This window comes from Clupea harengus, chromosome 3 (genome assembly GCF_900700415.2).
Source record: "Clupea harengus chromosome 3, Ch_v2.0.2, whole genome shotgun sequence".
NCBI lineage: Eukaryota > Metazoa > Chordata > Actinopteri > Clupeiformes > Clupeidae > Clupea > Clupea harengus.
The window spans coordinates 8,591,903-8,606,700 of record NC_045154.1 but is presented as its reverse complement, the minus strand read 5'-3'; the positions used below and the strand labels follow the sequence as shown (position 1 = coordinate 8,606,700).

The following is a 14,798-nucleotide window of genomic DNA, read 5'->3' as shown; positions in this document are numbered from 1 at the left end:
CACAGCGCCTGGTCACCTTTAATGCCTTATTAAAAAGTTCAGACAGCGTACGTAAAATCTGTTTCTGTTCTTCTGTACAAGCTGACCTTGAACATTGGGGGTATCAAATTCATCTTGGTGTTTTCATTGAAGATGTTTTAAGGTTTGTCGTGCTCAAGCCATAAAACCTCAGGGCTCTTGGGTCCATTGTTCACTCGCTCATATTCCCACTTATTGTGATTGTTCTTGAAGTGGTCACTCTGTGGTTTCAACTGGGTACATTTTGCAATAAAGGCAAGGTCAAGTTCTATTTAGGTCTGGGAGGATATAATGGGAAAAAAAGCTTATCAGTGTTAAGGCTTTCCAAACACTTTCCCATTGCCAGTGTAAACGGGTAAGGACAGATACTAACCTTCAGTGGCACACACGTGACTGCTCTGTAGCGTTCCTTTCTTGAAGTCTGTGTGGTACGCCTCCTGAAAGTTGCCCAATATAGTAGCAGTCACACTCACTCTGGAGCAGTCATGGTCCTACTAATATGCTCTGGTGTGATTGTGCTTTGTTGGGTCACCCTAAGTTGGATTGAAACACCAAGCATATTGAAAAATTATTTATACGGTAGGAAGAGCATTATTGAATTCATCAATAATATAATTCAATTCGATTTTATTTATATAACACCAAAAGAATAAAACAGAGCCCAAGGCCTGAACCCCCTTAAAGCAAGCACAATGGCGACGGGCAAGGAAAGCGCGCGCGGGGGGGGGGGGCATCTGCTGGAGCCAGCCGGGTAGAGATGGAGAAAGAAGGGGAGGGGAAACATGACAAATGAAATCATACATGAATCAGGATGAGCATGCTAGCATACATGTGGTAAATGTACACAAATGTACAAACATAACATGGTATATATATGATACATACAAAATTGATAGAGGATAAGATGGGGGGAGAGTATTCAAGTATTGTAGAACAGCTTAGTGGGTATACAGTGTGCTCGTTACTATTACAAGGGTAAGTAGAGTAAAAGAACAGAAAACTATGTTGATGGTGGCAATCATTTACATTGCAGGTAAATGCTAGCACAGATTATGGGGTAGAATAATTGTGTGACAGTGTGGTGGGGGTGAGTAGTGGTAGGCGGAGGGCTTCTGCAAGTGCATCAGGTGGAGAGACTACCGCAGCATCCCACAGCAAAGATAGTGTAGACTAGGAGGGGAAGAAAGAGACAGTAAGTGGGTAGAGTTTGGCCGCTAATGTATGTATATGTACTTAATGGATATGGTGATGAGGAACAATATTTCCACAACCATCACAATTTGCGGGCAAAAGTCACAAAAGAGAGAAACATTTGGTTAGTAAACATCAATTTGATGGCCTCTTTCTCAGTATCAGTATTAGCATAATATTATATAGAAGGAAAGGAAGAGGCTGCCCACCAAGGTGTATGGGTATTTTGTTTCCATTTAGTTTTGATGGATTATGTTTAGTTATGGTTGGCTGACACGGTGCATGCTAATTTAAGTTAGGATAGCAAGGGAGGCAGGATACACAACAGAGCACAACTGGCTGTAACCATTTCTAAGGAGTGTCTGGATGATCATGGAGAAGAAAACAAAGAAGAGACAGTTTACCAGAACAATTGAAAAGTGGTCAAAAAGCTCAGAAGAAAATGTTTTGCAATTTAATATTTTAATAACATTGTTAGAAATGCAGGGATGTATTAGTCTTACCAGCCGACTTTTGAATATATTGTCATAAAGTTAGGCCTACATTGTGTGTGAACTTGGCTGGTGACCACTTTCTTTGAATGTAAGGGCCTTCTTGACTGACATGCAAAGCAACATTGGCTGCTAATTTTTGCATGGCATAATCTGAAATGAGATCTCTCTGATTCAGTGAATAGCTATGTTTTGTTCTAGACATGTGTTAGTTTTGCAGCATAACTTACTAAATGCTAACTTGGCTAGATGATTATTAGGATTAGTTTGCTTCCCAGAGTAGTGATTAATGTCTTTGTAAGCCTATGAGTCTATGACCCTATAGTTTATGCCATGAACGGCATGTGACAGTACTCTTTGAGGAAAAGTAGAAAGCGAGGGAGTTAATTATGGAGCAGGCGTGGAAACAGCGACACCAGGAGGAAATACTGTTGGCATTGATTCCTGATGCCACATGCGAATTAAAAAGCTAACCCCTACTGGGTGTAGTTTAAGAATTTTAGTATGAGTATATATAGTATTTTATAATTACTCCCGAGATAATCTGGGCATAGTTTTTTTTTTATGTAAAGGCCAAGTTAATAGAAATGAAAGACTTTGTATGGGCCCATGCATTTCTTCACCTATGATATTGACTAGTAGGCCTAATACAGCTACACCTACCAATACTGCTGATTTCTGTATTATATAGCCTACATAATTAAAATAGGCAAGAGAAGAAAAAAATACACAAAAATACTTTTAGAAGCCAAAAAACGTACAATACGACTAATGATTTTTATGGTTATTGGTCCGGTTTCCCGGACATGGATTGAGCCTAGTTCTAGACTTAAATCTTTTCAGTGGAGATCTTCATTTTAATGTTCTTTAGGCTACACTTAATCCATGTCCAGGAAATCAGCCCCTTAAAACGACTCAGGCACGATTCAAGAACGATTACATCAGCATTCAACTGTTGATGTCTAGATCGAAGTGAATCGATTCGCCTTGCCTGTTACAATTCGATTAACAGAACTAGCAGCCTTTGACCTAAAGTAGTACTGCTGTGGTCTTATTTGTCCAATATACACATTTAGGAGATCTAGTGACTATGTCGCGTGTTTTACTATTATTCCTGGAACATATGCACGTCAGATGTAAAGGCTGTCCTGGAAGATTTCGCTCTTATCCTTTGTTGACAACCCGAACAAACTACTCTAGCAAGCTGGTTAAAGGCGTTCTTTACCAACAACAGACGAGAGCATACGTGGAACTTAAACGACCGAGTTTATACAAGACGTTTGCTAAAATAAGGTCGAAGTTTTGGATTTTAGGTTTAGGGGCCGGGTTTGTTTTAGCCTTTGGGTTAAAACACCAAGCATATAACAGCGAACCTTGCAATGCCGAGACAGCCAACGAGCCTCAAACAGATTTGAAATATGCTGAAGCCATAGAAATTAGTAGAGATCTGGTTCGACGGATAAAGGTACAGGTATATGGGTTAAGCATTTGTATTTCGAAATAGTTTTAGCCGATATATAGTTTGTATCTACCCTATCACTAGTCTAAATACTTTATCACTCGTGCCTCTTTTTTGTGACACAGGATGAGGTGGGAGCGCCAGGCATGGTGATTGGTGTGTCCGTGGATGGCGCTCGGGTTTGGACTGAAGGTGTGTTCTGTGTGTGGGTGTGCATGTTTCACATGTGCCATTACGTCTAGTCAAATGTGCTACCATCAGTAGTCTTTTGTGAGACCTTTAGAAATGTATACTATTCCCTCAGGAATGGGTTATGCTGATTTGGAGAACCGAGTGCTTTGCAGTCCGGACACGGTGATGCGTATCGCCAGCATCAGTAAGCCACTCACAGCCGCTGCTGCCGCCCGCCTGTGGGAGGAGGGCATGCTGGACCTCGATGCCCCTGTCCAGAAATACGTGCCTGAATTCCCTGAGAAAACATTTGAGGGAGAAGCCGTGAGTCATGTCAACATTCGCAATTAAGTCCAGAGTGTGTATGGTATGTTAGGACACAGATGCATATAGGACACGCATTTTTTGTGCTGATATTTTAAATGGTGGGGAGGAAATGAGAAGAACTGTGTATTTTGTACATGTTTATTTCCTTTTTTGTTTGGTTTGGGTTCAGGTCACCATAACGCCACGGCTGATTCTGTCTCACCTGAGTGGTATTCGTCACTACGAGAAGGATGCCAAGAAGGTGAGGAAGGACAAGGAGAAAGCCAAAGGCCGCATAAAGACGCATGAAAAGAATGACAAGGAGGGAAAAAATAGTGCTGAGAGCAAAGAGAAACCCAGAGCTGAGGATGATCGCACCAACAAGACCAAAGAGGACAACAAAAAGAAAGAGTTTGAACAGGAAGAGTACTACCTTAAAGACCACTTCGAAAATGTCATCCAGGCTTTAGACCTTTTCAAGAATGACCCACTTATTTACAAACCAGGTACATCTTTATTTTCATCTTTATATGAACAAGTGTTACTGTAGGACCTGTAAAAGCTAGTGAAGTATTGCCCTGTTGGGCCAGTGGGATACAATCCATTCCCAGGTGACACGGATGAGAAATCCCTTCTCTGGTTATGACAGTTTGGTGGAAGGGGTATACTAAACATGTACAATTGCAATACATTATTCAGCAGTGGGCATACTCCATGTAATGATGATTTATCCCCCCCCCCCCCCCCCCCTCTGTGTTTGTTTCTCTAGGAACCACCTTCCTGTACTCCACCCATGCCTTCAGCCTGCTGAGTGCCGTGGTGGAGAGGGCAGCTGGCCAGAGCTTCCTCGATCACATGGCCAAGATGTTCCGTGAACTGGGCATGCTCAATACCATCCCCGATGAGAACGATCCCATCGTCTATCGCCGCTCCAGGTAAGCCACAGTACGCACAGGGATGACATTTGTTGGATTGGACTGGGCTAGCATAGTGTAGAATAGCACTGAATGGAACTGTTGTGGCGAGAATGGGATCTCACTACACCTTTTCTTTCAATCAGAAGACCCGAGACCGAATGTAGAAATCTGGAGGTTTATTATTGTAATCAATAAGCTACAATAAGGAGATGGTCCATGGATTAGCTCGATCTCATTGTATGAACGTTTTGCATGCCATTTTAAGGCCTGTAACCTGTGGGATGTGTCCTATCTGGCTGTTTGCCAAAACCAATCAGAATTAACTACTCCCTCTTCTGTAACTCCCCTGAGTACCCTTGTGTGTGTGTGTGCTTATGTGTCAATGTGTGTGTCTGTGGGTGTCTGGATCTCCTGAGACCCCCTGACATCCTCTGAGACCCTGAGACCCCCTCCTAACCGGGGGTTTCTTGGAATGTGTGTCGTGACTTTATTGCTGACTTGCTAACATCAGTGAATCATGTCTAAGTTACTGCTTCCCGCCTAGTCTGCCCTTCCTAAAGTGAGACTTTCATACTGATGAGTTAATCCATGTTCATCTTAACATAAAAAATATCCCACAGAACAAAATAGAGTTTAATAAAAATGCAGTAGAATAGGATTTTCTCATTACGAACGCTGAGGCTCAAAATTGACAAAAGAAACAACAGTTTGTCATCAAACCAACTTGGATGACTGAAATATGTTTAATATGAAATCACTAGGCAACCCCCTGACCACATTAAACCTTTACCTCTGTGGAGTGGTAATGTGGCGTCTTCTGTTTACTGTGGAGGACTGCCACTGAGAATCAGTTTCTCCATAACCCAGAATGGGAAAGCTGTGGGGTCCGGCCTTGTAAGCTCATGTGTGATGATGACGCTCTCTCTCTCCATTGCTTTCTCTCTATCCTTCTTTCCTTTGCCACCATTCTCATGCCCATTGCTCAGGTACTACCACCTCAATAAGAAAGGCCGCGTGGTGAATTGCCCGTATGTGGACAACTCCTACAAGTGGGCTGGAGGTGGTTTCCTCTCCACCGCGGAGGATCTGCTTCTCTTTGGGAACGCCCTTCTCTACAGCTTCCAGCTGGCCAGCCTCAAGGGCCCCAGTGGCGTCTTACCTGGCTTCCTCAAGCCCCAGACGGCCCTGGCCATTTGGGCCCCAGTGGACAAGACCGAGGCCTCCTGGGACAAAGACGGTCTTTATGCGCAGGGCTGGCTGGTGGTGGAGAAGCTGCAGAAATACGGCCATTGCCGGAGCCGCAGGCACTATGTCTCACACACAGGGGGCGCTGTGGGCGCCAGTAGCGTTCTGCTGGTGCTGCCCAGTGAGTCTAGTGGCAAGGCAGTCACAGGGCCCCGGGAACAGGGCAGGACTCTTCCTCAGGGAGTGGTGGTCACCATCATTACCAACATGCAGTCTGTGGGACTAAACAGCACAGCATTGAAAATTGCCCTTGAGTTTGATAAAGCCCGAAGCAAGTGAGGTGGGGTTGTGTGTGTGTGTGTGTGCGTGTGCGTGTGCGTGTGCGTGTGCGTGTGCGTGTGCTTGTGCCAGGTTCCCTAAAACACTTTCAATCTGATTCAGCACACTGTATTTTTTAAATTTATATTTTGTATATTTTAGATTATTTTGTACGTTGACTAGTCTGTTCAGGCAATTAAAGAGTGACTGGTAGCTGTTATCCTGGAAGTTGTAATCTCTGAATGCTATGTATGTGTCATTCCTCTAAAGTATTAAAGTATCAAATCTATGATGACATATCCATGCATTACAAGTACATTGTGCACATAATTGATCGAGGAATGCAGTCAATCAAGACCAATATGCTTACTGGAGGAAAGAATGTTTCCAACTCTTTTCAAGATACTACCACTAGGTGGTAGCAGTATTTCATATCAGTAAATGTTATCCTTGCCAACCAGTAACAGTATTTCATATCATTAATAATTCTTGCCAACCAGTCTGCACTTTATAAAGCAACTCATCAAGTTTCACAAGTATCACAATGACATTTGCTTTTGTAATAACAATAATAATAATAATGTATGGTTGCAGTATTTTAACAAATGAAAATACACCTCTCATACAATAGCCACAAATCTGATCATAACAACAAAAAAGGTGTATGTTAAATGATTCATTACATAGTAAAAGCATAGTGACTAGCAGAACTGTCCAGTGTAGTCCAATTGTATGTATTTATATTGTTTCATGTCCAAAGGGCATGTTCTTAAGATGCTTTACAAAGCCTGAGGCATTGACTCCCTAGAGTGAGCACACGGCAAGAGTGGCCAGCAGCACAAACCTTTGAGCAGGACCCAGCTCAGAAGGGGGGCTCATCTGTCTGAGGCTGTCCTGCCAGAGAGGTAGAGAGCATGTTTCGTGTTTCTTTTTGAAAATATAACATATAAATGCCTCTTTGGTTATTAGGTGGGATTCCAATGGCTGTAGTAACTGAAAGCTGACTCCCCATACCACACCGCAAAGATAATCATATCCTTATCTTTTTTTTTAAAGTCAGTAACTCAGAAGATATTACATAGTGGAAAATGATGAAGACACTATCTTACTATTTATGGGGGAAGGGCTAGCTAAGTGCACAAGTGTTATTGTCAGTTATGTCAGCACATATTGAAATCAGTGAAGTGAGTTCTCTCCATATTCTCACTGCCCTGGCAGATGCTCTCTTCATGGTGCAGTAGCACAACCGAAGAGCACACTGGGACGTCCCCGGGATGAGGGCATAAGATGATATGCTTCTGTTGTGGCTTTTACGGTACAAACACACAACCTTTTAATACAAGATCCTTAAAAGGGTTTAGGAATTTTGTGAAATACATGTCAAACTCATGCAATGTTACCAAATAATTCTATTTCTTTAAAAAGTAGTATCTGTCAACACTGAACAGATTCTTTCCTATGCAATATCTACCACCCATACTGTGACATGACTCCTAATAAACATTGTTTCAAATAAATCACCATCTACAAACAAATCCCTCAAATGGAATCATTATTTATAATTAATATATACAATGTATTTGTAGACATACATATGCTTTATATAGAAACTGTACACAAGTGAATCCAGTACATGGTTTCACATGCCTGCATCATGTCAACATTGTTTCACATTCCTCACATTCCCAAGATTCTCTTTGGCCCATATACCATGTTTCATTTCCACCATGTTCACCACATATTTTCGTTTGCGATCGACATCATAAACAGTCAGTGTGAATGCCCTATGCAGGTAACACATACTTCTGCTGGTGTGCTCTGCATTAACCGCCTAATGTGAGTATACATATTCATACACATATGCATATTGTGTTAACAGTTAACTGTTGTCTAATATAGCAACCATGTCATTTGCTTTAACCGCAGCTCGTGTTCTTATAATGGTCTAATACAGTATGAAGAAGGAGAGGCAGATGTAAGTGCTCTCGCCAACGTGATTTGTATCAAATGCACTTAAGTTGGCATTATCAATCGACCCTAATGCTGTTAGAACTACATGTACCAGTTGTGCTATGAAAGTGAATGGTGGCTGTTCTTTCTGGTTGCTGCCATGATTGTGGATCATTTATTTTGTGGGTTAATGACAAGAAAACATTTTCAGGGGTGTCTATTGGCATCAGACAGGTAGGAGCAGAACTCAATTTTTGGGTAAAGTCTGCTTTTCATCTGAAAATGGTGCCATAATCTGATGAACTGACCTTTTGACTCTGAGACACATTTAATGGCGAAAGAACCTTGTGTTCCCTGTAGCGCCTCTAACATCTGTCAGTGTGTGTCAAAAGGAGGCCCTACCTGCAATCATAGCCCTTCATATTAGTATTCCTTTTCTGAACACGCATAGGAACCAACAATATACTGGTTGTGTGAACTTAGGTTTGTGTGTAAGTTGCGCAAGTGAATCAAAGGTTTTGGTTTGCAATTGTTCTTACAGGTTAATGCTTCTGCAATCAAACAAATGCCTACTTATGTACAAGTGTATATTTTAGACAGTGGACCTTACGTGGTCTTATTTACAAATAAGATGCATTTGTGCAAAATAATCATCCAGTAAAATTCAATAAGTAACATAAATAACCTTCAGCCCTCATCAGATATATATACCGGTAAGTCACACGACTGCCTTTTAAAAGCCTCAGTATGCTGAAGTAAATGTTAAAAATATATTTTTTTTAAATGTTGATATTCAACCAAGTTTAAGAGACAAATATGTCCATTGGTAAAGCATAACATTAGCAAAACTAGGGTCATGGTATATAGAGAAGAAGCTCTTTCAAAACGCGCTCATTCACTGCACTGCGCACTGCGACTCTTTGAATAAAATACACTAAATGACATTAAATGACTAAATCCAAATATAAAGTATATTTAAGTAGCCAGTCTGTTTTAGGAAGCTTAGTCCATCCCAGCTCTAGTTGAATTCAGACCTGTGTCAGGGTGCATGGAGCTCTTCAACTCCAGAGCTGTTCCTTAATGTGTCTTTAGGGTCAAGGGTCAAGGGTCAAGGCGATGTCATACTCTTGGCTCCCTGGGTTTGATCTTCCAGTACTCTTTAATGGCTGGCTGACTTTGTCCGTTACTCTTCTTCAGCCTGAAAAGGAAAAGGACACCACAGCATGAGAGGATGTTGTTTCAGTTTTGTTTTGGGAAAAAGAAGCATGGATTGTTTGAATGTTTGTTGCTGTAGTTGCAATTAGAGAGCATGTGTGTTTGTTTCGCCACGTACAAATTCTCAGGAGCAACTTTAGTCAATCTCTAGTCCAGCCAAAGATGATTATTTTGCATTAGTTTTGATGCGTGTGTGTGTGTGTGTGTGTGTGTGTGTGTGTGTGTGTGTGTGTGTGTGTGTGTGTTTCTTTTTGCTGAGCAGTCTAAACTGACTTGCAGGTGTAGTAGATCACGACAGCTAGCAACACCGTGATGAGCAGAATGATGATGACCACCGCTGCGATCATCCCAGACTCCTTGCTGTCCAATCCCATGCTCTCCTGGAAGATGTGGGACTGCTCACATCGGCTTCCCTCGTAGTTATCAATGCACCTGCAAAGGCAAAGCAGTCAGTCAGGCTAGGATCTCTCATTGTTTGTGTGAGTCCGCACTGAAAGAGGGCGCCGTGAGTGTTCTCCATATCCTCCTCATCTAATGTCACGAGTCTGGGCTTGTAGTTAAAGTAAGTGGGAGAGTTCATCAGTGCTTAAAGCTAGAGTGACGTTAAGGTGTTTGCTTCAAAATTAGAGGGTGATGGAGTGTGAACATGCCACAGAGAGAAGGTTGTATTTTTCTTAAAAACGTATAGCCTCTTACTGGAGGACACCAAGCAATGAAGCAGCAGAAGAGTAATGTGAAGGAGAGCCGGAACAGGCAGAAGTGACACTTTGGGGAGAAGTTACGACACCACACTACATTACACACTGGGCAAATTGACTTTTTGGAGTAGTTCACACATATAGAAGATCCATCACAAGAGTAGCATACACACAGATTGTAGAGGACACGGGTAATAGAACATATGAACGTTAGACATATCTTGATTACCACATAAGTCAGATTAGACAGTGCTTGAACTCTCAGATCTGTAGAAGACATGGTGGCCTCACACCAGAATGAATGTGCATGACTGAATAACTAAGAATAATCCCCAGACATCAGTCTAAGCAGTTTACACATGTTGGGCGCTACTGCCAACCAACACTCGAAGGACAGACATGGCAAGACATGCCTTTATAACAAACCTTTTGGGGTTAGGCACTATCAGGTGAATCTGATATTGTAAACAACTTTTGGAAACAAAAGCTCTTCCAGTGTTCTTAAACAAGCTACACAATTCTGCATAGAACCTTTTCCCCACAAACACAACTCCAAAGGAACTTTGCTGACTGTCCAATGGACCTTACCATGGTGACGCAGCTGACTGTCAGTGGGATTAGAATAGTAAGTTAATGATCATAAAGTTATTACTTCATCTATGATTCACTGTGTGAATATGCAAGTCTGTGGGACTTTCACTCATGTTGGGATCTGAGACTGGCATTAGAGAATGGGGTTTTTGGTGTTACTTACATACAGGTGGGCGTGGAGACAGAGGGGATCTTGAAGCAGGACCCCCCATTCATGCAAAAAGGGGCTTCAGATGGATCACACGGGTTACCATGGTCTACCAAAAATCAAACAAACAAATAAACACAAAACAGCTCATTCGCCTTGAACTTCTCTTCATGACTCAGCATGTTTAAAGTTCACAAAATCATGGTTTAACAAACGTATAAAGATGCTTTTGATTTACGTCATCAGAATGAATTTTGATGTTACAAGATGGGCAGCTCGGCATATCTCATCCAAACACTGTCCATTATGTCGTTTCTGTTCATGATGTCCTTAGCTTATCTTACCTGCCATCATTGGAATGTTATTTTCCTGTGGATTCTTCCAAGAAATCTTAATCAGGTTACCCAACCTGGAAATAAAGGACAATTCCAAGAATGTAGTATGATTTCATTGCAGGCTCATGCCATAACAAGAGACATATGTTCAACAAGAAATACGGTCAGACAAAATGTTCAACAAGAACTAGGCACATGTTGTTTGTAACTCTGTAACTAAATATACTGTGATTCAAGACATACAGGATGCTGAATGTCTTTTTTAAAACCTGTTTAATTATTTACGATTTTACCTCGTATTATACAGAAAGATGAAAAGACTGGTATGTGTGTAAAGGCAGCAGAACAATATCTCAATCCGTAGCTAACAGGGTTATAATATGTTACATTAAACATTTTAGAGTTTGGAGTGTCTGCCTTTAGATATACATTGAATTGAAAGTTATTGCATTGAAAGTTATTAATGTGAAGTGAAGGTCATGAGTCCCTTAGTAATTGCTATGTAAACGAAGAAAAAATTACGGTGTTTTACTTTTCCCATGTACAGTTAGAACTTCATAATCCAAATATTCTTGCCAGATTACATCCATGAGTTGAAAGATTTAAGATCATGTTTTTATCACATAGCCTATAGGTGCCGAAGTGCCATCATAAACATTAAGTTAGGTCTTTTTTAGGTTTTTCAATCTGTAGTTCACTCCTCTCTACTCAGAGGGTGTGCTAGAGGAGAAAATAACTTCATGTACCATTTCTTTAAGTTTCAACAACACATAAATGTTCCTTACCTCAAAGTAGCAGCTTACTTTCAGGTCTGTTTCAGCGAAAGCTTTGGGGTGAGTCACCTTGGCTTCTTTAAATAACACGTGTCATTGGGACACCCACAGCATTCACTTGGATTGTGTGGGCGTGATCCTCTCGAGCAGGAGAAATGCTGTGATTGCTGTTTGTCCACATTGTGAATGGCGAGGATTCTCATTAAGTGTCTGACTAATGTGGCCAGAATGCACCTCAAAGAAAGAACTTCATACTCATCCTTCTCATTACACATGACATGTCTGTGAAATCCTGACATTTGACATCAGAAGTTATGCGAGCTATTTGTTCCATAGTAAAGGGAAACTATGACCTGGTGGTATCCTCTGCGAGGCCTGAAGTTTTGTTTCAGGTGAAATTAGGTCTGTGTATGCACTATTACAGCAGTCTTAGGCCAGGCAAAGGCGTGGCCTAGACATTACCTGTTTCCTAAATGTGGCAGCCGACAGGTTTTGCGTAGGCAAAGTTAGGGCCCGGCAGAATGTGTGGTATGCGAGTAGGGAAGAGGAAAGAAAGCCTGAGACTATGAGAGGAATTGTGTGAACTTTACTGATTTTGGCTTGCTTGTTTACATTCTCTTCTCATGTAACAGTCATTTGAAACCATTAAAGGGATAGGTATTAGAAGTAGCCCTTGATGTTTGATCTTTTAGCAAAAAAATGAAAATGAAAGACAATGAATGCAATTCATTACTATAAAGAGCTTTCACTTGAACTCAAAATGACATTCACTTTACAGATAGGCCTATAAATAATAGGCCTATACATAACACTGCTATGTGGTCATGGCAATGTCTGCCATTTTAACTTATGTAATTTGTCTTCTTACAGCTTCATTATTTTCATAGCTTTTGGTGTCTAATAGTTTAGAATCATGCCAACAGAAATCATAAACAAAATGAATATACTGTTCTTAAGTATGGGCTATTTAAGGAACATGTTCATTTCTCCTCTGTCTCTTTCTACCACAGAGAGAGTGGGAGGTAGGGGAGTTTAGGTCAAATATTTATTTTATTTTTGTCCCTTTTTTATTTTGTTAATTTTTATTAACAATGTAATGACACTGCCAGCATCATGAAACTGTTCACGCTCTCTGCTTGAAACATCTCCGTTAGATATGAAAACCCAAGGAAGATTTCGCTGTATTGATTGATGTTTCCTTCAACCATCGAGTAGTGAAGCTGGTTGAATGACAAACGGTTAAGCCAATTGTCAAAAAGAGAAAAACATTTCTTCATTGGAGGCACCCTGGGAAAATGACCGCACATACGCGGAAAGATTATTCAGACGTAAATGGAAAATGAGGTGATTGGAGCGACGTGCACATTTGGAGGTTATCCCGAGGAACCCCACAAACCAACCGTGAAATCCAGTCTCCTGCGATTCCACACAACGGGACCTATTTATCTCCTGCATCACACACCTCTGCAAGTCTGTGCTGAATCTGGAAGAAACATCTACTGTCGTTAGTCTTCGATCAAGTGCGCTCTCTCCTTCAGGTTCTTTCTTTAGCCTGCAATATTTCGTGGCTTTGGAGGGACTGATGATCGGGTTACGTCTTCAGCACCTGGATAGCTCCTGGCTGAGGACCCGAACTGGGCACATGGAGTCCCTGGCGTGATTGTAAGGGAAGCCCTTTCGCGGGCTGAGCAGGCGCGGTGTGAATGTGTGTGCTCAATGCCCTCCTCCTGCTTCAAAGATGCCGTTCTCTGAATATTTCGTTAGTCGCAGCCTCTTCATAGCATCTTGGTGAAGGATGATGCTTGCGTTACGGATGAGGCTTTTCGGTTTTGCCCTTTATTCGAAGCAACAACAGCAGCAGCAGAAGCACGGATGCTTGGCAAATGCTAAAGTGCCCAGGGTAGCAGCCGTAGCAGCAGCCTACACAGAGCCATCCCGGAGCTTTCCTTACACTGGTCATCAGCAAGGGAGACATTACCATCATCATTACGAGGGCAAGGGAGACACGATCACTCACTCAACAATGTAAAACAACAAAGGTAGGTTTACTTTCCCAAGCAAGCTAATGATTGCTTATTTTAGATGTTTCTTCATAGCATTGTCAGTAATTACCCTTCCTCCACCTATTCTCGCCTCATATTTTACTAATTATCACCGTAATGACCGAACGGTTGTCGTCGTGTTTATTTAAAAAAGCCCATGATTGCTGGCTTTGGTAAATTTAGAGCAAATCATGTCTGTGACTGATTCGATGTCATGTCTTATAGCATACTAATAGCCTTAATCAGAACTCTCACTAAAACCAGTAGCTCCTTCAAGGCCTTGTAAAATGAATGAACTGTACAGTGCGTGTGTCATTTTAAGAATGATAAAGGTGTACAGGTCTCCATTACATGTCAGTCTTTATGGAGTGGAAACTTGGAGGGTTGTGGTCGTTTTCGTCAAAGGGAATCGACAGTGTTTCCAGCTACTTGTAGAGAGGTCTATCTGTAAGCAAGAGTAAAATAATATATTTTTGCGCGGCTGTGGCGCTTTAGACATTTTTGGAAGATGGAGACCTGTCATTTTTGCCTTGATAAACTGATAACAATTGGACACGTTACATTAAACAATTAGGCTACTTCAGTTTCGCCAGAAATCGTGAGGAGAGTACCAGTTTCTCAGAAGTGTCTTTGAGACTCGCCCATGAAACTTGGAGAGGTTAAGAACAATTGTGTTCGTCTTTAGATGTTGTAGCCTTCTCTGGAAGTTTGAACACTATCTTCATGACAAGCCTGCCTCCCCATCAAAATGAACATTGATGTGAGTAGCAAAATATAGACAAAATTATTACAGCATAGCATCAGCTGATTAATTGGTTTGCAATATGATTAGACAACAACCATCATCTTTCATCAATGTGTTATTCATAGATCTGCTCTGTGGGTGTATGTGTAGTCTAGTCATATACGGCATATAAAAAGAGAGCACATATGTGTAAAATATAATGTTGTCAGTTGTGTAATGTACAGTAAGTTGTTTTGTTACAATGT

The 14,798-nt window shown here is 41.4% G+C and overlaps 3 protein-coding genes across 4 annotated transcripts in view; 2 read left to right on the top strand and 1 right to left on the bottom strand.

Moving 5' to 3' along the window:
- Positions 1-2,676: 2,676 nt before the first annotated feature.
- Positions 2,677-7,587, top strand: lactb (lactamase, beta). Of its 2 annotated transcripts, none has more exons than XM_031564466.2 (6): positions 2,677-3,165; positions 3,285-3,351; positions 3,464-3,654; positions 3,827-4,142; positions 4,406-4,571; positions 5,540-7,587. In XM_031564466.2, the coding sequence occupies exons 1-6, from the start codon at positions 2,791-2,793 to the stop codon at positions 6,075-6,077; spliced, it is 1,653 nt and encodes a 550-aa protein (XP_031420326.1). In that variant the 5' UTR covers positions 2,677-2,790; the 3' UTR covers positions 6,078-7,587. The 2 variants fall into 2 exon arrangements, with proteins under 2 accessions (XP_031420326.1, XP_012689044.2); XM_012833590.3 differs by having other exon boundaries at positions 2,678-3,171.
- Positions 7,588-9,433: 1,846 nt separating this feature from the next.
- On the bottom strand, positions 9,434-11,009 carry LOC116219110 (pro-neuregulin-4, membrane-bound isoform). The gene is made up of 3 exons (XM_031562068.1): positions 11,003-11,009; positions 10,674-10,767; positions 9,434-9,653 (listed from the first exon to the last, which is right to left on the bottom strand). The coding sequence occupies exons 1-3, from the start codon at positions 11,007-11,009 to the stop codon at positions 9,485-9,487; spliced, it is 270 nt and encodes an 89-aa protein (XP_031417928.1). The 3' UTR covers positions 9,434-9,484.
- Positions 11,010-12,641: 1,632 nt separating this feature from the next.
- tmem266 (transmembrane protein 266) overlaps positions 12,642-14,798 on the top strand; it is a 59,399-nt gene continuing 57,242 nt past the window's right edge. Inside the window, exon 1 of the mRNA XM_031564464.2 lies at positions 12,642-13,805. The gene's annotated coding sequence lies outside the window, so the exon portion shown is untranslated. The remainder of the gene's footprint in view (positions 13,806-14,798) is intronic.